Source organism: Melospiza melodia, chromosome 2 (assembly GCF_035770615.1).
Source record: "Melospiza melodia melodia isolate bMelMel2 chromosome 2, bMelMel2.pri, whole genome shotgun sequence".
NCBI classification, from domain to species: Eukaryota; Metazoa; Chordata; class Aves; order Passeriformes; family Passerellidae; genus Melospiza; species Melospiza melodia.
Window position 1 is genome coordinate 121,333,649 of NC_086195.1, and position 24,539 is coordinate 121,358,187.

At 40.4% G+C, this 24,539-nt stretch overlaps 1 protein-coding gene across 2 annotated transcripts in view; it reads right to left on the reverse strand.

Moving 5' to 3' along the window:
• The window catches only part of AFF3 (ALF transcription elongation factor 3), a 326,046-nt gene that overhangs the window by 172,714 nt on the left and 128,793 nt on the right, over positions 1-24,539 (reverse strand). For both annotated transcript variants that reach the window (XM_063149789.1, XM_063149788.1), the window contains exon 4: positions 5,068-5,112. In XM_063149789.1, the coding sequence (XP_063005859.1) occupies positions 5,068-5,112 (45 nt within the window). The remainder of the gene's footprint in view (positions 1-5,067; positions 5,113-24,539) is intronic.

Below are 24,539 nucleotides of genomic sequence, written 5' to 3' on the forward strand. Positions count from 1 at the left end.
AACTCTGATTAGATTCACAGGGTGGAGGAAGTCAAGTAAATCACTTATCAAAGCCATCACACTTAAAATGTCATTTTCATAAGTGGATGTCCTGTGGCCATGAGGAGTCACAACCTATTTCAAGGCCATCTGTGGGTGCTTATCCCTCCCTGCACAGGAGGTTCATGGCACCAAGGAGAGCAGTCCTTCACTGGGGCGGATGTTCACAGCTGGAGTCCATGTCGTTTCACTGCCTCCCAATGGCTTTTCCTATCTCCTCTGAAAGAAATTATCTGTTCTCCCCTGCAGACCCCAGCCTGTCTCCCCACTGCTCCATGCCATTTCAAGGGACGTGGCTTTTTCTGTGTTAACTGGCTGTGCTCGGGTTTTCTCCAGCCCTTTCTCTGCATTCCTGTTTCTCCTCCAGCTTCCTGCTGCCTTCTCATTCTGCAGCCAAACACTGTTTGCAGGCCAAACACTCAAACTGTGCCTCTCTCTACCCAGTTCAATGACACTGCTCATGTCAACAAAATATCCAGGGAATTCACAAGGAAGCTCTTCAATAATCAAAAGCTCAGCTTGCCTGTGGGTCTCTTTCCAACAAAGCTACCACAGCTCTAGGAAATCACAGCTAAGACTGTAAGAATAGCCAGATCAATCTCCACTTACCTTGCAAATCAAGAACTGCCTGCACTCAACACACTCCCTTACTTAACTCCATAGCAAATATTCTCAGAGTGCCTCCTATACTGACTGCAACAGTTAACTTAGTGGAGAGGCAGGATTCTTGTTGCTCCTGTTTTTTGAAGGTACTACAGTGAAATAAATGTTTACTTTAAACCCCACCAGTCATAGCAAAATACAGAGCTCCACACACTAATAAAGTCAAATAGAAATCAGCCAAAATTACTATCATAGAATCACAGACTCAATGGTTTGAGTCAGAAGTGGCCTTCTAGATGTTTTATTTCCAACCCTCCTGCCAAGGGCAGGGACACCTTCCACGAGACCAGGCTGCTCAGGGCCCCATTCAGTCTGGCCTTAAGCACCTCCAGAGATGGAGCATCCACAGCTTCTCTGGGCAACCTGTTCCAGTGCCTCCCCACTCTTGGAGTAAAGAGTTTCTTCCTAGTATCTTATCTAAACCTAATGCCTTTTAGTTTGAATCCATTCCCCCCTGTCCTGTCACTACATGTTCTTGTGGAAAGTCTTTCTCCCTCTTTCTTTTAGGCTTCCTTTAGGTACTGCAAGGCTGTAATTAGGTCACCCCTAAGCCATCTCTTTTCCTGGCTGAACAATTCCAGTTGTCTCAGCCTTTACTCACAGGAGAGGTGCTCCTTCCCTCTAATCAGCTTGGTGGCCTCCTCTGGACTTGCTCCAACAGGTTGATGTCCTTCCTGTGCTGGGGACCCCAGAACTGAAGTAATCTTGCTTGGCCAGCCTGTGTTTTAGCAAGGAAGTGAGTAGGTTGGCTTTGGCAATGTCTCAGGAACTCGCAGAGCAACTGCTCCATGCACGGTGGAACAAAGGGTATTTGTGAAGTCTTAACTTTTATTTTCCACTTCAAAGTTTTCTATCATGTCCTCCATGAACAATGCAAAGCTTACAAGGAATTGCCTTTTAAATCTACTAGCAAGAAATAAGGCTTTTCTCTCACGTTTCAACATTACATCTTTAACTTCATCTTACTGGAGTTATTTACATTGAAGGCTCTCAGAAGTTTCTCTATCCTCAAAGTGTGTGCCTGCAGCTGGACAGAGAAGTCAGCACACTTTGAAGAAGCTGCTATAAATTAGTGCATGGGGTTAGATGAGGTTCAGGATTCCTGCAGTGATTACAAACTCTACAGGAGGCCTTACAACAGCTCCAATCTCAACAGGGTTACTGTCTTGTTAATCAACCTCCTTCAGGACTGGAAGAGGTTCTGTGCTTCAGTACTTGGGGGCATTCTCTGGAAGCTGCAGTTTTGTGCAGAAGGATCTGTCAGTTTACAAAGCCTATAGAGCTTCGATACATTTGGTAAAACAACATCAAAAAAGGCTAGACTTAAGCTGTGGCAACCTGTGTTGCAGCAGACAGCAAAAATAAAAACTATAAAATCTTGTCACAGTGAGTGCAACATCAGATTTGGTGATTTTAAAGCCACACCTACACTGATTTGCAGCCCAGGTCCAGATGTTAATTCTGGCCATGGCCACATGCTGGAACCAGAGGGTGACAAGATCCATGCACAAACCTGCCTCTTCTCACCTGCTGGGGGGAGGGAACACAGGGAAGCAGATGGAGCAGACACGGGGCACACTTACTACTGCCCTCACTCTTGACTGCAGAAACATGGGCACGCCATGGAAGTATCTATTTCATGGAAAAGCCACAGCCTGACTTGTGCAGGGAACACATCACCTAGAAAGAGGGGATGTTTTCTGCTTTGTGTTGCGCAAGAGACAGCCTAAGTAGGGTGAAGCATTCCTTAAAAGGATGAATTTTAAGCATCTTCTTCCTTTTGCTGATGTTCCATGTATTAGGAGTGGCCCTTCCTATAATAAACACATTCCAGCAGGCCAGTTGTCTTTTCTGAGGGGAACACAAGTATTTCAGCTGCTGTGGCTTTTCATTGTCTGCCTTTGGGCACCTGTATAGCAACTTCATATTTTCTGTTTGAAAAGAAGCTAAACTTTGGCTTTATGATGTGAATAGCACCTCCAACAAAACCATAGAAATGGCATTCCTTATAAACAGTCTGTTTCAGAAAAGCAGAAAACCTGTGTTACAACTTCATGGATCTGCTCAGGAGAAAAAGGGGGCATGGAGAGGGATGGAAATATCTAGATGCCAGTAAATTACAAGGTGAGCAGCAAAGGCACATTATTACTGTTGCTGTTTCAGTAATTACCAGTAACAACAACAACTGCAGATCTGGATTTGTATTACGAGAGTAACTAAGCACTGCTTTTGTAATATACAGCAGTTCCTTGACATAGAAAATCCACTTTTCAGTACAAAAGAGAACAGTTGGATATATCTGACCTGACAGTGTATTACAAGAAACAATTGGGACAAAAATGTTCAAGCATGAGAAACAGTGGTAGAGCCCCGACCTCATCACTGGTTTTCCACCATCCTTGGGAAAAAAGAGCTTCTTAAGATTGGGAGGTAGCTATGGAGCTGATTGGGAAAGTTTTCAAGGCTCTTCCCAGATCTGATGGGAAGTATTGGAGAAATTAATTGATGCAAAACTTAGTAACTTTTTGACATCACCAGCTAAGCTAAAATTGGGATTTAATATGTTAGCATGGACTGAAGGCCTTAAAATCAGAGACAAATAGCTGTACTTGATGTGATAGAGAAGGAGATGACAGTGGTGAGTTGTGAAGACAGATGTCTCTGGGCAAGATGTCAAGCTAGGAAAATGATCTGTGCAGCAGCATGAATGGAGGTGGGTAACACTGCATTTGTCAAAAACTAGGAAAGGATGCAGCAGCAATCAAACTGTGTAAAGAGAGTTTTGGACCCTTGAGAATAAAGAGCTTCAGTCAGAAAGACTATAGAGTAACAGCCTGGAAGATTTACGTGTAGTCCTAAACACAGAGACACAAGGGCAGGTCAGAATAGAAAGTGATGCCCAGGTTTGCAGACATGGAAGATGGGCAGATTGGTGAGGTTACTCATCATGAAGCTTGACAAAAATATTTCTTGAGGAACATTCCAAAGGAAAAAAAAAGAGAGAGCAGCAGCTGTGTTCATTGTTTTGGAGATGCACCTTACTATCTTTAGTCAAACAGTGCATTTTTCTTCTCAGATGGTGTCTCTTACATACCCATCTTCCTCTGTGTGGAAGGAATTGTGCCTCTTCTGCATTTTTGCTTAATGGCATGAGCCAAACTACAGAAACTAAAGGAAGAAGACCAGTTTCTCTGACTGCTAATTTTAAAAGCCTTGCTTTAAAATGAAAATGGGAGCCTAAATGTCACATCACACCATGAATTCATGATATCTGCCACTAATTTGTAACAAACCAGCAGGGACTGTGGCTTAGGCTTGTTGAATATGAACCTAAGTCCTAACAAAGCCTACTTTGTAAATGTTAGCTAAGCAAAAGTTCTGCCAGTGAAGTCCTAAGCAATATATCATCATCACCCTTCCATAAACTCTTCATCCAGTGTAAGAATTAAAAGCTGCATTTAACATATTGAGGGAGAATGGAGAAATGCCTTTAGAAACAACAGGCTTGATGCAGTGCTAACCTCCAAACCAAATATTTATAACCCTGTAGTTTATAAATCATCAGAAATATTTGGTTGATGGAATATCCAAGAGGTAGAAGCACATACAGTTAACAGGGAGGTTTTATCATTCCATCTACCTTGCTTTGTGTTTCAATCACTATTACATCAGACTTTTAGGCATTGTGAATTATCAAATTATCATTTTTGAAAATGAACCAAATTAACCATGAATTAAAATATTACAGAAATTTTTCACTGTTTATAAATATTTCTGCCACAGGAAATAATCAATATCCAAGTTAATTCAAGCCAAGATCTGTCTGGATGTGTATTAATTTGCTCCATGAAAATAAACTAGAAATTACAAAGACAAAAGAAATAATAATGAAATATGGAAATAACTACAGATTTTGCACATTGTCATTATGTAATGGACATAATGAAAATAATGACATTACATAATTAAATCCAGGTGGAAAATGACCTTCCTAGACCTCCCTTCAAAATTAAGATTTTTGACAGTCATGATTAATGGAAACATGCACTTTGCATGGTTTGTAAACCTGAAACATCATTGTACATTTCAGTTTATAATTTATCCCATTATCTGCTTCTCCATGCATGAAGGTCAGCTGTACAGGCATAAAGTAGCAGTGAAATCCACAGGCTTTGAAATGTTGTTCTCACAGATTTTTCAATTATTTTTCTTGAAGAAATAATTTTGCCTACTTTTTCCTTAGAAAGATGACAATCTAAAAGAGGAAAATTTTAACACCAGTAATTGCAATATTATTGTTATTCTCTTGTCTTTTCAGAGCAAACACAATTGGACTGGAAAAAATGATTTTTTTAGGATTCCTACCCGCAATATTTCTTCAATGCAGCTGTTATCTCCTGTTCCACTGTCCTGTAAACAAAATGAGAAGACAGTTTGTTTATGTTATAAAAAGAAATAACAAATAGGTCTGAGGACATGGTTGTCACATGAAATATATTCCAACCTCTATTACAGATTCAAAATGAGACCAAGTCTTTCCAGCATCTGAAAAGTTGCACTGCTTAAAATTCCCAAATTATTACCTATCAGCACCACAGGAAGATGAAATATTTACTGTGTTTACATATGATTGCAAAATATTTCTATAAATTCAACAGACTTTTTTTCACACCACTTTTGGGTGTTGTTCTTGCAGTTTGGACTCTACTGTGTATGAGTAAGCAGAAGCAAAGAAGTCATTGCATGTACATGGATCCAATGTGCATTTATTTCTAGTAAGTAAATAACATCTCTCCACATCCTTTGTGCAGCAGAGCTCTGCAGTGAGACTGTGCAAAGGCTGAGGCTGTGTAGGGCAGATGCAGATGTGATGCTGAGGGGAGAGCTGCAGGCAGCAACACTGAGCATGGGCACAGCAGTCCTGAGAAGCTGTGATTTCCTAAAATCCCGACTCTAAGGCCACCCCTGCATTGTGGGACTGAGGGCACAGAAGAATTCGACTCTCCCAAGCAGTAGGACTCACTCCAGAGCTACTCTGCAGAGGGGAAATCAGAGATTTGGCAGGGCAGCTGGAGACCATCCAGACAGTGCCTCACCTGCATGCTCAGCCTGGGTGTTCACTGGGACCCAAACTTCTGCCAAAAAGGACGAGGCAGTGTGAGACACACAGCCCTTCCCTCCTGCCTGCCCCCTGCCCGCAGTCTGCTCACACTGGCTGGCACACCTGGGAAGAGAGGGCACACTTGGATGGAGTTGCTGATGCTGAGGGGGTGCCCATCTTGCTGCATCCAGCAAGCTGTCTGGGGATTTCCTTCACCACACTACACTCCCTGACTATTCCCCAAAGAAAGGCTTTCTTCTTTTAGCAGAACAGAACTAAATCACAAAGCAGGGGTTTGAGATCTTCCCATGTGGGGAAAGGGGGATAGAAAAAAATCCATCTGGTAATTACTGTACCCAAAGAGCTAGCAGAGAGGGGAGCTTGGTCTTCTCTTGTTTTCAAAAAACCCCTGGATGCTCTGAATTTTCAGGTGTGTACCTGGAGATATATCAAAGCAATTCATTTTTCCAAATGAAGCTCTTCTCATCTGGAAAACAGACTTCTCTACCACATCTGTATTTGTGCACTGAAAAAATCACGAGGCATTTTCAAAAATGCCTACTAAAGCCAAATGATTGCACTGACCAATTTGTGCAAGTCCTGGACACTTTTACCACCACTCCCCAGTCTGAGCTGAGGGACTGAGGACATCTGGATCTTCAACTGCTTAAAGCCCACCAGCTGTAACCAAGGTCAGGAGAACAGCAGCTATGCATATACAGAAGAACAACTTATGTTTTCTAATTTTTGTGACTGTTGTTTCATGCCAATTCATAGAAAGTCCTAAGTGTTTTATTGCCTGCACTCCTGCTAAATCTTTGGTGAATATGGCCCTCAACAAACAAATTAATCAACTCTTCTTGATGAAACACAGTCCATCAGCTTTACAGTTCCCTACAAATTACACCACTGATTTCAAAGGTAAAGGTACATGTGGTGAAGTCAGACTTTGAAGAATTACACATATCTGATATATGGATGCTGAAGAGAAGCTGCTGCCCTGAGCAGATAGCTGTGTTCTGACCTCAGACCTGCCCCTGAGGAGCTGCCCAACACCATTTGTGATATTCCTGTCTCAGGAGCAGGAGTGCAAGTGTTCATGTTGCCAGTGAACCTAGCAAGATGGAGAGACACAACAATCTCTGTATATTTAATAATTTAAAAGTTAATATTAGATAATTGCTATTTTTCTCTTCTCTTCTCTTCTCTTCTCTTCTCTTCTCTTCTCTTCTCTTCTCTTCTCTTCTCTTCTCTTCTCTTCTCTTCTCTTCTCTTCTCTTCTCTTCTCTTCTCTTCTCTTCTCTTCTCTTCTCTTCTCTTCTCTTCTCTTCTCTTCTCTTCTCTTCTCTTCTCTTCTCTTCTCTGTGGGTTTCCATCTATTTCTTCCCTTTCCTTCCCCAAGCCCCAGTTTGTTCACTTGTTATCCCACTAACAGTGGAGAATGCAAAGCCCTCATCATGAGTGCCTTGTTTAGAGAGCAACAAATTCACTGCCATCCTTAAGTTGTCTGTTCTAGTCTATTGCCATCTTACAGAAGGGATGAGATGACCATGTGATCTTATGCTGTATAGAGCACATTGAACATATGATAAAATGATGATCTCTTTCTCTGTGAGGATAAAAATACTGAATGTGAATTTGGCAGCAGGCTATTTCAGACTAGGATTAGGAACAAGCGTCTGTTACAAAATTAAATAACTTCCCTAGAAGTGTAGTGAAAAAAGTCTGCAAGTACTCATCAGCAAGAAATTTTGCTTCTACTACCCCAGAACTAAAACTTCAGGTTTTCTTTCTAGCCCATCACCTCTCTGGGCAGGAAGTAAAACTTTTCACATCTCCCTCTCAGAATCATCATGCACCATTTCAAAGGGTGAAAAATAGGCTGGAAACACAAAACCAAAGACAAGATATGTAAAACTGATATAATATTTGGGGAAAACTCCCTCAATGTCTACACTTTCCTCTCTGTTTTTCACCTCTTCACATCTTCCCAAATGTAAATTTGATTTTTTTTTTTTTTTTTAGTATTTATGAACATCTTAACATTACTGTTGATGTCAAACTTTCTAGACCATCCACTACACATCTACTGACGTTACAGAGGAACACATGCTGCCATGGAATCTGGCAAACTGAATTTAACCTCATGGCCACAGTTTAACTTGAAAAAAGAAACTGCAACAAAAGCTGGCACACATTTCTTGAAATGTAAATTAAAAGAAGGGATTGCATTAGCTGTAGGGAGCCCTTGACACGCTATTTTCTTGGGTGGACTTCCCCATCCGAGCGCTCTTGCACTGGTGACGCGGCCCCTGCGTACGGCCGATGTCGGCACTGCTGGCAGCTCTGCAAAGCAGTCCCTCCACAGGACATTCATGCAATAAATGTTTTCATTATTATTTTTAAAAATTAAAATTAAAACCGGATAAAGATTTTGAGGCTGCTGATGCAAACTAAGCTGAGGAGCTGCTCCCCTGTGTTTGCTCTGACACTGATGAACCCGTCTCGTTTGTCTTCCTCTCTATTTTGCTATCTGTCATAACAAACTTGCCTCACTGAACCTCCAGCGGACCATCATTGAAATACCGGCAAGTCTTGGGGACCTGTCAGGGAAAGAGGGCTCAGCCTCTTTTTTTCCCCTGGGATGCTGTGCCCATTGCCCTGGTCCCTCGGTGAGCAGAGCCTGCAGAGCGCCAAGCTCTGCGCCCAGGGCTGGCTGCCGTGCGGAGCTGCCGCCCAGGATAACGGCAGCGCTGCTCGAGAAATAGCCGGGAGCGTCGTGCTGCTGATAACACGAGCAGCTAATTACCATGCAAAGCACAGAGAACTGTAAGAAACAAGACTGACTAAAGGCTACACAGAATTCTTGGGAAACGGGATGTAATTTCAAAAAAAAAGCTACCTCTGTACAAATTTTGTTTCAGAGCATTATTTTTTCTTCCTTTACCGAGAGCTTTCACATGGAGATATATAAAGAAACCTCTCTGAAAGGAATTGCCTATATTGTGACACTTCTCCCTCCTTTAAATCTTTATGTTGAGGAAAGAAACAAAAATCTTCTGCAAGTATCTATATCCATTTTAGCCCAAGAGATTTTTATGATGCAAGCTTTTGGTGCTGTCATTATTTGGACTGTGCTTGGTGTTTTTACAAAGTGTCCAGAAGCTATCGGATTTTTGTCTCTGGTATCAATTAGGCGTGAGGACGATCTCCAGAAGCCTGAGGTACACACTCATCCTCTTCCCCTCAGTGGGAGCCAGGCTGGTTGTGTCACCTGCAGCCAGCAGCATGACAGTGGCCACCCCATGTCCGCCCCACGCTGCTCAGGCACAGCACAGCACTGCTCATCGTGGGGCTGCAGGATTTCCCTGGGGCCTGAAGGGAAGATTCAGGCATGGAATGCTGGCAGGCAATAACCAAAATCCACGATGAAACAAAATAGGAAAAAGGGGGGGAAAAAATCCCACTTTGATGGACCTTAATCTGAAAGCATATTAGAAATGCTTCTTTGCCAGGCACACACACACACACACACACACAGAGACACATGCACATGCAACATTTTCTATGCAATCCATTTGCTAGAAAGGAATATCCACTACGAAGAAGTAAACTCCTTATCTTTTTACTTATCCATAAGTATGGCTTCTGCCTCTTGGGTTCAGGAGAACCATTACTCTCAAACTTTCACTTCAATCATTTCTCTAAAGAGATCTTAACACATTCAAGTTGCTGAATTTGCCGGAGTTTAACAGGGTTTTGTGCCTGAGATCTGAGATGTGATTTCTGGGGATTCTGCAGAAATATAGCCAGGCTGTGGAAAGGAATTTTGGGGAAGTGCCATTTGCAGATGTCCAGGAAAGGTTTTTAGAAATGCAGGGCTTTAGTTGTTACTGCTTTCCTTACATATGTTACATCCTCCACAATGCTCTTTATGCAGTGGTTGTGCTGAACCCCCATGGCTCTTGAAGAGAAAAGGAAGGACTTTGAATATCAGGAAAGATGGCCTGGTAAAAAGATTTAAGATCTAAAAAGATGAACTTAGTCAAAAATTTACCTTTTTGCCCCTCAGGAAATATCCAATTTTTGTAATGTTTTCATTCTGAATGGGGACCTGAGGGCAGGTTACTTGTTGATTTTACCCCTTTGGCTATGCTTCCATACAAAATGCAATTGTGTCACATCATTACCTTAAAAATGAAATTTTACAAATCATTCTTCAATTCAGTTGAGAAATAAAAATTTGATCAGGTCAAAATACTCAAATGACAAATTTTAAGAAATATAATCTGTAATCATAGAATAAGATACGGCCTAAATTAAGAAGGCATTAAACCAAAATATCAAATGTTTCTCTCCAAATTTTGGAATTTTTTTTTTTTACTTTAAGAAAGCATTTTCTTCAAAAAAGAATGAAAATGGGTTTGGCCAAAATCAACATGGATGTAGACATTTTCAATTCTGATAATCTGGGATATCCCATAGAAAAAGGACTGAACAGGAAAAATCAGGACAGAATTAAAAATGGTATTTCTCTTTTTTCTTTCTCCCTCTCTAACAATGATGGCATTTTGATCTTGATGGGGGGACATGAGACCTACCAGCAATATTTCCATCTACCTTTAGAGGGACAGACTTCAGGGAGCCATGGCACCCTGCAGTCACCCTCATTTCACTGGGTGCCATTAATAATGCTTGTGCCTTCTGTGAAGAAGACTCCTAATCTGTCCCTGAGGAGGCAGGCAAGCAGGGCTGAGCTGTGTAAGGTTACACCAAGGAAATAGATATAAAGAGGCAGCTCAGGAAGCTTGATTTTCTGTTCCTGATATTTGAAAGCTTTACTCTGCACTCCTGCTATGCCTTACCACTAATTGGAGTGCCAGTGGCCATGGTCTGTTGGTGCAGGAGTTTTCTCCTGTGCTTGGCATTGCTGTGAGTGGGAGCTGTTTCACTTTTACTATGAGGAATTGCTGACACTTCTTTAGACACAGAGAAGTGCAGGAGGGAGATGGGAAAGAGGAGTTAAATTCTCTTTAAGGTCTGTGCCAGAAAGTGTTGCACTAATTAAAGTCATTAAATCCCTCTATTTCACAGTCACTGTTAATAAACTGTTACCTTTAATAAACCCATCTCTTTTGAAATGGACCAGTTCATAGTTTTATGGGGATTATTTTTCCTACCAAGGGATCTTGCAACACTGTTCTTGGTTCAAAAGGGAAGAGGAGTAGCTTTTAAAAAGATTTTATTTCAAGAAAAACAAAAAAGATCAAGTGATAGAAGTCATCTAGCTTTGCTTTAATGAAAGTATCTGTACTAATTGGGGGCCTCACTGCAACTGAAATATCATTGATGCCCTAGTCTTGTACCAGGACCAGGAATATGTTCTGGCTAATTAAAGGAGATGAATCAAAAGTATCTGTAGAGAGAGAGAAATGCCAAATGATCCAACAGACTTGCCATGCACACTAGGAAAGAGAAGCAAGAGCCCATTGTGCCCTTGATGAATGACAGAGCAGCGTGCTCAGCAGCTCCCCCACAACTGAGGCAGAACAGCAGCTTTTGGAGAGCAAGACCCTCCAGAAGAAAGACTGGAGAGGAGTTCACAGAGCCATAACCCAGAGTATCACAAGGCTGTGCTGGTCTTGTGGCAGATCTGAGTCCAGGTGAAGATGGATGTACTGTGGATGTGTAAGTAAAGCCATTCACCATATTGTATTATTTTTAAAAGAGAAAGGAAATGATGTAAGAGCATAACTCCTCCACTATGTGCCCATGGCCTGTCCCAGAGCTTGAGACATCATCTCCTGTCCATGCAGTGCCTGGCCTGCAGTAAATGTTGGGAAGCCAGGATGAGGAAGAGAAATGATGCTGAAGGGCTGCCATCTGGATGGCTGCTGGGAGCCACAGCAGAGCTCAGGCTCTACAGCCCAGCTGGGAGGGAATTTGGAGGGGCTGGATCTGGCCATGTGCTGAGATCTTCAAACTGATGACATGGTCAGAGTCCAAGTCTCAGTGTCCACACCACAAATAAAATCAAGACAATTAAAGGCCAAGAATTCTTCTTAACCCTCCCCACTCTCTCCACCCCTAAGGGTCATTGAACAATCAATGACTGGAGCTGCACTGGTAACATTTCATCTAGTAAAGGATGCTTGGGAGCCTCAAATGAAACCTACTGACAGATCAGCAGAGTGATTTTACAGGCTTTTACATTATATTAATAAAAATAAAATTCCAAACATGCCAGAATTACACTGTGACCCAGAACAATAAAGTGGAGCTGTAATGGAGACGAACTGCATTGTTCTATTAATAAAATATAAAGGTTTTATTGTTATTGGGAAAGATTGATTGCATCAAATCAATACCATGTCACAGTATATTAATGTTTTTCTTCACTAATGAAAAAACAGGGCCTGTTGTGATTACACTCTCTTACTACCCATTTGAAAAATATAATGGGCTGGTGATAATGAAGATTGCACCTTGCAATTTTACTCCTTGATAGATGCTTGATCCTGGGGAAGTGCTAGTAAGTCACCTGTGCTTTCAGAAAAGTCAGCAGGAGAGGAAGGTATCTAACCTATACGAAAATGCTGTGAAAACCTCCCTGAATGGATTCCACAGTCCCTGCTTCCCACAGAAAAAACTGGAAAAAGCCATTGGGGACCTTTGGAAAAGTCTTCAGCATGCTACATTTTCTGCAGTACTATATGCATGCCCAAAACTTGTCAAGTGACTGCTGCTTGACACAGTGATGTATTTGTCAGAAAGTTTCCATTATGGACACCAGAGTCTTGGTTTTGAAGCATGAAATCCTCTTCCCTGAGCCCATGCAGTCCTTCAACAGCCCACCCAAGGACCCTGCCCTGAGACCAACAGAGAGCAGCTCTTCTCCCCCACAGATACCTGTCCTCCTTGCTGCATAGATGGCCAATTAGTGTCAACTGGTTAGTGATGTGGACATTTGTTGCCTAGGACCTGGACTGAGCCTGATTGATTGCATTTAATATAGTGTCTGTGCTTGTTTGGGGAGGATATGTAACATCTGCATAACGGCAACAGTTGGAAAAACAGGTATTGTGGAACTGTTGCTATTTTTGTGAATTTTAACATGAATTTAGCATCAGCTAGTATAACACTGAATAAATTAAATGGATTACTTTGCCAAGAGATCCTTTAAAAGTGTTAATTAACGATAAATCAATAAAAACTATTCAACATGAAAATCAATTACATCCCTGTTTACATTATTTAACTCCAAACATTTCTGTTTTGTGTGCTTGTAATTAGCAAGCTATAAAAGATGCCATAAATAGGCGCATAATGAGAGGAACTGTTTATAAATGATAATTGGTATTCATTCCCACTGAGCTAAAGGTTATGTGATTACAAACTGTTGCACAGAAAGGGTTAAATCCCTTACAGATTGAAGGTTTGCAGTACACAGCTCTGGAGAAACCTTTCCCACAAAAGGCCCCCAGTGGAAGAATGCCCTTGCACATGAGTGCTGATGGAAAGAGTAACATCTACCAGGTGTTTCTTAAAGCCTATTTACATCCATTTAGGAAACATTGGGGGGAAAAATCCACCCTTCGGGTAGTGGTGGAGGCAACAAGAAAAAAACCAGAACCTTGCACGAGAAATTCAATATTAATAAAACTCATGATCCAAACAACATCTCTACAAAGTCCAAAGGAAAGATACTAACATTGAAATGCTACCAAAAATCTGGATGAGTATCCTGTTAACAAAGCTGAGGACAGGACAAATGACACAAGGGTGTTTTCTGTCATGATGGGTAACAAGGATGTCACTCTACCCAATACCTCCTTCAAAGATTAAGACCAAAGGCTTTCACAGTGGGCTAAAAGGGGATAACAGGATCTTCAAGCAGCAGCCAGAAGCCCAAAACACTGAGTAGCAGCCTGTAGCTCCAGAAGGTAACACTGGATTATTCCCTACAACACACAGAGATGAAAAAACTTTCCTGGGGAGAAACAACCTCTCACTAATCCCTAATGCTGAGAGCAGCCGTCTCAGTTTTAGAGACTGAGACTGATCTAAACTCAACAGGTAAAAAACTCCATGATTTGGAGACCAGAGGCTTTCTGCTAACGGCTTTTGCGAGTCTAAGGATGTCACCAACATCTGACAGTTTTGGCTTTGACAGTGTCTCCTCCCCAGGAAAAGAAACCTCAGCCTTTCACTGTAACTGATACTGTGAGGGCAACAAGCATCAAGAACCCTTGACTGAGCCAGTCCGACCAGTGAGCAGCTGGTGATAAGACAGCAGAGTCAAATAACCTATCTGCAAATCCAGAACTATACCATTTTCCTACCTTGTCTGGGCATAGGTGATATTGCCTTGCCTTGGCTTTCCAGTGATTTAGAACACTTATATTGCACTGCTTTCCCTGATTTGCACAGAATACAACTGCTTCACAGAATAGATGGATCAGAAATGAGTTTGAAAAAAATTATCTATTACGTGTAAGGAAGAGAGCCTTACATGGTTTTGACAATGATAGCTCAGCCTCATTGGAAAGAACACAAAAGCCATATTCTGATCATAGTAATTATGACCTGGACACCTTGGGCAAATGCCCAAGAGGGTTATAATTTGCTATTGAAAACCCAAAGCATTATCAATTAAGAAAAACAATTGTATGCATCTGCATCTTCAAATCAATCCATTGATACCTTTGGTCAGCTCAGGTGGATTCTCTTAAAACCCACATGGAGGCTGATAAATAGCACAATTCTTCAAGCTACAGTGAAAACCTTGGCAGAGTTTTATTGTGCTTTCAGGATTCCTGAAAGTCAAAAGAAAAATCCAGGCATACTGTGGTCACTGACAGACTGATGGGAACACATTCACTGCAAACCTACTGAAACCTATTTTCTAAACATATTGCAGTTAATAGGATGTGTAAAATTTCAACTAAAATGTCAGGGCTGGATGTCTTAGAGCTCACTTAGATGTAGGAACTTAGATGTAAGTTCCTTCCAGCTAGGAATGTACATGACACCACATATACATCAAGGTACAAATATATATACCAATGTATACATACACATGCATGTATGTGTGTACATGCCACACAAAAGAACTCTAGAAGTTTCCTGGAAATGCCCAAAGTAACCAAACAAGTGTCAAATGTTATCAACAATAGCCTTAATATGGGAACCAATAAATTCAGCACATCTATAAAGTTGCAGAATAGAGAAATACTTTCCTTATTTTTCCTGCCCCTTCCTTCCTATATCCCACTGAAAAAAAAAAAATGACCACTGATTCACTGCAAGCCCATATCAGTCCTCTTTTTTGGGAGCTAGGCAGGAGCCAGGCACTGTCCCACGCTCCCTTACCCCCAGAGTGAAGATATCTCCACACCTGTAAAACCATCCATCCCAGGGAATGGCAGCTTCCCAGCACTAGTCCCTGCTTTCCTGTGGGCACCATGAGAGCACCCTACCATTTGGGCAATCACAAAGACCAGGAGCAGGAGAATAAATGATGTCCCAGGTTTGGGGGAGAGCTACTGGTAGTTCCCAAGTAACTGTATTGTACTTGTTAACATTTTTTGATGGAAGCCACACTGGTCCTTCAGTCTTGGAGGACAAAAGGTTTGCTTTACATGATCATAGTTCTTTTTCTTTTGGCTTTTTCTTTTCATATTCTCTCAAGGTATCCACTTTTAAAGGGGATATTGCATCTGAATGTCACAATGCTTTCTGATTTTCTTTTTGCCGTCACTGTTACAAGTAACAGTGAAATACAGAAAGAATTTAGAAAGAAAAACTGGTCTCAGCTTTCCCAGATTTTCTATCTGGAAAAGCACATTTGTCCTTCCAGTAAGGACACATTTCCCACCTGCTGGCATTGAGCCCTCCCACACAGCTAATGGACCACCATGTCTTTAAGGTGTTTGTGAGTTTTCACAGAAAGACTATGTTGCCCTTAGGTTTGGTTTGGGTTGATTTCCAAAACTTTCACTGGAAAGCTTCAGAAAAAGCCTTTAGGATTTTTTTTAATAATCCTCCACTTAAAAACAGGTTATTTGGTCTCTGGAGAAAGAAATGTTCAGTGTAGCCCCATTTAATTTTAAATGGAAGCTAAATGGAGAGAAAATCCCTAATACTGCTTACAGACATTTCCATCTAGGTCAAGTACAACAAATCTGCATTTTTGAGCAGCAGAGCCAGCTCTCTGTCCCTGTTGAGAATGGCAGGTCTTGTGGCACCCTGAATTATAACAACACATACAGAAAACAGGAGTGCACTTGGAAAGCCTTTCAGCTGAGAAGCCACATGCTTCCCTTTTGTTATATGATCTTGATGAATTTATTGCTGTGGCTTTTATTCATGTTTCAGGGCGTTGAATCCTTTAAACTTGTTAGTATTTTCCCTTTTTTATTGTTCTCTGCCGCCCTTTGCTGTTTTATTTTATTCTTTTGTTCCCCGGTGTAACTGAAGGTAATGCAGTTCTGGGCCTATTACCCTCAGTCACTTTGATCTGGCAGTGGATATCAACAAAGAAGTTATTTGTTCTCAACACATTAAACCCTTCTGTGGAGCTTTTTACAAATTCTGTTATGCAACTTTGATAGGGGCTGGAACGAGTTGTCAGGTAGGAAAGGCAGGGGAGCACAAAGATCTCTCCAAAAGCCAGGCTATGAATGGTGTCATCTTGCTGCTTCACTTTCAAAGGTGGCTCATAGGGGTTTGTTGAATAGGAGTCGTTTGACAGCAGACATCTGAATTTGTATCACAGTCTCTAAGACACCTTTATAAGAACTTTGAATATCTTAGTCGACTCCTGAGGATCAAAGCTTCCTATGTAATAAACCTATCATGGGTTACTCAGGGAGATTTTCAGCTTTGGTAACAATGGCAGCTGATTTGCTTCACATAAAAAGCTACCAATAGAATGTAAGGGTTGTGATCAATACTTTAACTACCAATATAAAAATCTATCTGAAACCCAGGAATTATATTATGGTCTCATCATTTACTTTATAAACCATCTCCTATAATTTGAAGACATACATGCATTAAGTATTGCTTGAAATACATTAAATTTTGATTTTTCAAATCAGAATACTAGAATAGTAAGTAGAATTGGCAGCATAAATGAATATAATGAATAAAACACAAAAAGCTCTTGGCTGGCTTTTGAATATAGCATTAGAAACAGAGAAACACACATTGTTTTACAGTGAACTACATTAAATATATTTGTTATGGGTTTGAAATACTCCAAATTATTTGTAATGGATGAGAGAGGATGCTCTGCATTTATGATAGATGATACCACATTGTTATCAATTGTCATGCTTTGTTTATAGGACTGAATAATTTGTAATCATCAGATTACTATGTTTAGTCTGCACTCTGTTTTTTTTTTTAGAGTGTGTGTATTAAACAGATGAGATCCTTGTATCTTTTATTTATTTGTTTGTTTATGAAGGAAATGATGAGGGGCTCATTCTCCTGAGAATTAACTATTTGATGAAGGGTTTGGAGTTTCAGGTCCTGGTTCTTGTTGGAGAGGAGGGAAAGGCAAAACTACACTTGGGACCTGATTTTTATTTGTGTGCCCATATTGTCACATAAGGACATCAGGCAATAACACCAGAGAAAAATGAAAATGCAAAAGGATACATATATTCTAAAGGTTTCCTTAAGCTCTCTGTTTCCCTCTCCCCAGCCATACTTCCAGTAGCACTTCCAGAATGTTTTGTGTGCAGATGCCACTCCAAGTCCCTTGTAGCCCAGTTAGATATTAGGGCAGGGAGAAGATGGGGAAGCCACTCCAAAACACAGATTGTCCTGCACCATTTGCAGCAACAGGTGTTTTGTGAGGAACAGAATAAAATGTTCTTGGCAAAACCCTCTCTTTTTCTGATTCTTTTTCTGCTGGAAAAATACAACTATGAAACACAAGATACTCTAATAAGGGTTGCAGGCAAAGACTTTTAACTATTTCTGTGCAGGTGAAGGCACAGATCTGACAGTCAAGAACCAGCTGGTTCAAGAGGCAGCTGCCTCTGCCTTAGAGGGTTACTGGGAAAATCCCCACTTAAGAGCAGCTTCTGCCTAGTATAAATTTTATGTACATTTATGCTAGAAGCACAACGGGATTTTAAACACCTGCAGTTGGAAAAACAGCCAACAGTTATGGGATGAATACCTGCCTCACTTTATCCATGGGGACTGTTTAGACACAGCAGCCTGTCTGCACAGATCACCCACATGGGTCTCGGACTCTGCTACCCCTCCCTCACTTCCCCCAGATGCCTTGTTGACAGCACCTAAATATAAATTCAAGATACAATGGGATTGCTCATTCCTAGAAAATAATTGAAAAACCAAACCATTGCCTTTGAAAAGGTGTGATATTGGTTCATTTGCTACCCAGAATAACTGTACCTCTAAGCTAAAGAAGAAAATAACAGCAAAAATGAGACAGAAGCCAAGCTTACATTTTCATTCTTATCTCTCTGTACCGACACTGTCTCAGAGGTTCCTGCTTGCATAGCAGCTGCTGAATTGCTACAGTTTACTGTCTAGCATATGAAAATAAACTAGCACTGATTTTGGCAATTTGCATAAATGGTTGATGGATCTCTACAGCAGAGACAGAAACTCTTAATCTGTGTCCACCTGTGCATCAGACGTCTCAGCTTCTACAAGGACTAACCATGGCAGAGACTGCTGTGTGAACCTACCAAAAGTCAACCATTGTGTCTCACTAGGGTTCAGAGCTCAATCAAAGCTACCAACACAAGAGATGTAACTTTTGGAAGTGGTATATCCTGCTATTTGTTCAGAAGGAAAAGATTAAATCCAAGAGTCACAGCCAGCCCTCTGATGCTCTGGACTTGCTCCAACAGGCCTGTGTGCTTCCTGTGCTGGGACCCCAGAGCTGGATGCTGGTTCCCAGTGGGGTCTCACCAGGGTGGAGCAGAGGAGCAGAATCCCCTCCCTTGCCCTGCTGGCCACACTGCTTTGGATGCAGCCCAGGATACAATTTGCTTTCTGGGCTGCAAGCTCACATTGCTGGGTCACATTGAACTTCTTGCCAGCCAGCATCCCCAAGTCCTTCTCCTCAGGGCTGCTGTCAATCCATTCATCCCTTCACCTGTAGTTGTGCTTGGGATTGCCATGAGCCAAGTTTGAACAGGCCCACCTCTCAAGCCTGTCAAAGTCCTTTTCGATGGTATCCCTTCCCTCCAGCACACTGCTACCAGCACCCAGCTTGGTGTTGTCAGCAAACTTGCTGAGGGTACAGTCAATCCTACTGCCCATGTCACCAACAAAAATGTTAAACAGACGTCTCGACTGAAAATAGTCTGAAATAATCTGTACTTTGCATGCAAGCACATTACCATGAAAGCTTGTATAGCACTTCACAATCTAGATATGTATTGGTATATATATAACTTTAAATACAAGATATAGCTACAGTTCTATATGGGAAATATAGTATATTTTTAGGAAGGATAACAAAGAATACATTGTGCAGCATAAAGGATTGGAAGCATTTTAGGTAGGCAGGATGGAACTCCCTCTGAAAATTACAGTACCAAGTGAAACAAGAAAAGTCCTAACAAACTCTAATACACACACATGCACACTCACTCTCAAAAATCTACAATGGGTATTCTGAAATAAAACATAAGGTCTGTCCACAAGATCTCAGCTTTTCAAAATTAAGCCTGCAGACATCAAAGCCTTCTCAGGCTCAGTCCTTCACAAGAGGGAAGCCAAGGCACAGTGCGTACTGGAGCAGCATTCCCAGGGCTTCCACTCATAGCAGCTGGGTCCAGCCAAGGGGAAGAGGTTTGCAATAACTCCATGGGAGCTCTCCAAACAGCAGCCTGCACTGATGCCCAGAAATGCCTCTACCACATTTGGGGATGAAAAGTAGCCAAATGTTTCTGTCTGCTCACCCATTACCTGCACAGAGTCATGTAACACGTGTACATGGTGTTACAAAATGTTCCCATAATTTATTTGCCCACAAAATATGCAACAGGGAAAATTTATGGAGTATATCGGAGGCTGATGAGCAATTTCTTCAGAAATAAAAATGATAGCTAAATTTGGGATCTAATGTTTCAGATAATTAGCACCGCCTCAAAAATCAATATGAAATGCTGTAGAATTAGATATAAGAAAATAGTTTTTCTTGCACACTCATACTTGCTTTAGCTAGACTTCTTGAAAGGCATAGAGGATGGCTTTGGAAAGGGGAAGGAAAACAAGACCAAACATTCCCACATCCGATCATAATGACCAAACAAATCTGTTTTATATGCTCTCACAAAAAGTTAAAAAGTTAACTGAGTAACAAGTGCACTCCCCCAGCAAGGCAAACCAAATCTTTGACTTGTTCTCACTCTTAAGGCTGGATATCACTGCTGCTGAGCAGATCTACTACAGGGAGAGTGGAAGAGGGAATGTTGGTGAAAGGATGGTTTATACTCATTAAGGGTCTAAAATGTAATAGTTGATACAAAAGCAGTGTATCTTCTGAGACAAACCATAAAAAATACAATTATTATAATAGTGTTTAAATTACTAAAATATTTTGACATTTTCCAGAGATAGTCTGCTTTCTGATATTTGCATATCTTTGACTCTAGAATATAGGCATATATAAGTACTGAGGAAAAGACAGCAAGTAATTATTTACTGATTAAGGAGTGGATGGGATTGAAGTTTCAAACATTAGCATTCCTATTTCACCCTCATCCTTCCAGATGAGGAAGGAGAAGACATGAAATAGAGCGTTCTCAACTCACAGAGATTCCTAATTCATGGCATTAATGCCATAAACTTCTCCTCTTTGTTCTTTTGACTCACTGCCGTATCCTGGTAAGCTCAGGTCAGCCATGCTCAACTCACATTTACTTTGCTGAGGTGGTAAAGGTTACACAACTCCAATTTTTTTTTTTTTCCATTTCTAGGAGAAATGAATCCAAACTCAGCTAATTTGTATACAGCTCCAGGCAATATAAACATGGCTGGTTAGAATCATTTATATAGTATAAGCCTTTGTACTCCATACTTCATGGAAGTTAATAAGTAGGTGTCAAACTCTGAATTAAAATTCCCAGAAGAGGACACAGCACAAAGGACAATAAAAATGATTTTTAAATAATCATAGGGATAAATAGCATCCACTTCTGACAAATGTAAGTGCTGGCATAAAATGTTATTAGGCTACAGAGATTTTCTTTTGTTCAGGAAGTATGTTTTATTCTCCAGCAGTGTCATTCATCATCCTAATGAGCCCTCAAAATGTAAATTAAATAGCAAAGACTGATTCATTCAAAAACATCTTTGTGCTGTGTGTGTAAAACCTTTTTTCTACTTTTATCCTTATATATTGGTCCATTCTTTCATTACAAAATAACCCCTCAGCCCTTGTATGCTTTAATGACCAAGTTCAAACAAAGCATATTTTTCAGGTAAACACTGTTTATTCATTACTGCTTTTGGCACAGTAATTAAAAAAAAATCAAAAAACCAACCAAAAAAACCCAAAACCAAAACAAAACAAAAAAACCAAAAAACCCAAAAACCCAACAAACCAACCAACTGACCAAAAAAAAAAATAAAAACAAAAACCCCAAAACCACAACACCTTGTTTTAAATGTTGTCCTCCTTAAATTATATTTGATTCAGAAAATCTCAGAAACCTGTGTGTGCATGTGGTTTTTGTTTTATTCAGTGTCACTTAGTACAGGGAACCCTGAATGGAAAAGGATTAGTAGAAATTTCAAGCAGCTCTAATTTACTGAACCAAATACATTAACAACTAAGCAAACACTACATTTTTGCTAATGCAGAAAAAAAGAAAAGAATCCAGGTCGTGAGCTAAATTAGTTCAGATTTCTTGTTATCTGTTGATAAGGACATTACACATTCTTACCAGGAATGCAGAAAAGAGGTTTCATACTTGACCTGAATTTATGCATGAGCACACACACAAACAAGAGCGGCAAGGAACAGGGCTTCTCTGGAGCCAGTCCAAACAAAAATATAACAGGAATGGAAAAAACACTGCAAAAGCATGCCTGGTTCTGGTATGATTAATCTTCAGTTATCTTGTTCTCTGCCTCTTCCCTTCTCTTTCTCTTCCTCTAATACTTCTCAAAAACATCTTCAGCTTATTTTGGGTCTATATATGCTTCTGTGTGTAAAAAATGCAGATGAAAATATTGAGAGAGGAAAGTTTGACTGATGACAAGAATGCTGTTTATTAACTGCACATGGAAGACTTAAAACCACAATCTTCAGAATAAATTACATCAAACCTCAGTGACATTATGCTTTTATGAGGTCGAAATGTTGGAGTGAGACACAAGGGGTTACAATGAAACCATCCAGCTGTGAATGAGGTAAGTACATGTATGGCGTCTTGCTGCCAGGGATCCAAAAAATCGCCCTAGACCAATACTCCTTTTATTGCAAACCCAAAGAGAGCTGAGTGATGCATTGGCATAATTGAGTTAAGAGAGCTTAGAGACAGGGTTAAGTGTTACAACTTGTAGCTAGAATATCTTTGATGACAGGTGACCTTTTGTAGGGTTTCTTCTGAAAAAGTTAAAATGGTGATTTATGAAAGTTCAGGAAAGGTTCCATACTGCAACTGTTAGAGAGACCATATGTAATTAGGTTAAACTCCACTAAGCAGAAAGAAGAATAAAAAAAAGATCAGTATTATGGCATGAAATATTATCACTTAAGAAAATTAAGCATCATGAACTCTAGCTGAGAGAGCTTAACAAACCATCTATCATTTATCTTTGAGTGCTGATTCAGAAATCAGACCGGCATCACAGCTGCAGTGATTGATTAAAATAAATGCATACAGTATAGTAATTTATAAATGAAGACAGTAATTTACAAATTAAGTAAAGACTTTATGCCTACAGAATAAGCTGCTGAAGCTGAAAATATATTTGAAGATACTTCAAACATACTCAACATGTCACAAAGAGTCACATGATGCTGCATCATCTGAATTTACACTTTCCTCAACTAATCTTCAAACTCAAGAGTATCTACTAGATGCAAAGCCTGCCTTTCACATCCTTGTGCATATATGATCCACCTAGGTACACTACCTGTATTTTTCTTAACTACCTTTTCACTGATGGATTTAAATACTTCTTATTACCTAATTTTATACGTTACAGTCAAAACACCGATCCTTGGATCCTATATACTGCATCAAATTAGAGTTTTTCCAGCCAGCTGTCCAAAACTGAAGCACAAAGCTACAGAGAGTCCAGAAAAATCTTCCTGTTAGACTTTAGTACACCCAAAAAGTCAGAAAAGAGAAAATAAAAAATAAAACATCTTTATTCTGACTCTCTATCAGCCAGAAAACAGTGCATTTCATTATGGTACTATAAGAACATTGTAGATTCATGATTTTACAGCTCATCCACAATACCACAATTTTAATGGCCTAGTTAGAAAAGAACAGGATGTAACAGCTTTTCTGTTTGCTTTTCTCTTTTTCCTTTTCATTTTTTCTCTTTTCTTTTCTTTTCTTTTCTTTTCTTTTCTTTTCTTTTCTTTTCTTTTCTTTTCTTTTCTTTTCTTTTCTTTTCTTCTTTTCCTTTCCTTTCTTTCCTTTCCTTTCCTTTCCTTTCCTTTCCTTTCCTTTCCTTTCCTTTCCTTTCCTTTCCTTTCCTTTCCTTTCCTTTCCTTTCCTTTCCTTTCCTTTCCTTTCCTTTCCTTTCCTTTCCTTTCCTTTCCTTTCCTTTCCTTTCCTTTCCTTTTTCTTTTATCAGTGTTGATTTGATTTATAAAATCTAACAGAAATAGCAACAAAGGAAAAGTTAATTGAACTGATCTGCCCTTGAGGCTTGCTCCCAAAGATCCTGGCTTTCTTCAGTGTCACGGAGGCCTCAATGCTTCCTGCAGCAGATGGAAAGGCTACATGAAAATTAGCTGTTGGTGCCACACAGAACTAACAACCTCTGGTCTTCCTTGGCACCTGCAGCCCTTTAAACCACACCCTAAAATAAATGTTGTCATTTGGGGCCGAGGTATGGTCCTGACAGAGTGGACTGTTATGCAGAGTTCATCTTGCTGGCAGTGATTACAATGTTGACAACAATGATGAAAGCAAAATAGATCAAAACACAAAGAAAGTAGCAGAATTAAACTTCTCTGTGGAAAATGCTCCCATCTCCCCTGAGCTCATGCATCCTGTTCCTTGGCTGGTTTCATGTGCTGCTGCTTGTTACATGGGAGCTCTTTGTAAATCTCACTCTGGCAGCAGTAGCTATGGCTCCTTGAGTGGAGGGGTTTCTAGATTGCACAGACTCCAAAAATCACTATTACAAAGGGAATTGGGCAGAAAAGAGAAGGAGTGAGAAGAAAAAAAAATACAGTGTGTTTAACAGCTTTTGCTGCCCTGAAAGTCACAAACCTCCTCCAAATATCCTTTTTACAGCACAAAGGAGTTAGAAACAAAACCCATCAAGAATGGGTAAAATGTGAATGATCAAGAATAAATAGATTTGGAGAGTGCTGAAGGATGCTAATGAACATTGAATATGTCAGACAACCCTTTTTTCCTTACTACAGTTGACATTGTGCTCAGCTCACTTTGCCATCCTATTCTTGCATGTTGTGAAATGAGTGCTCACAGAATTAAAAACATGGATTCTGCTTCAAGTAACATGCATGTAGTTAATTCAA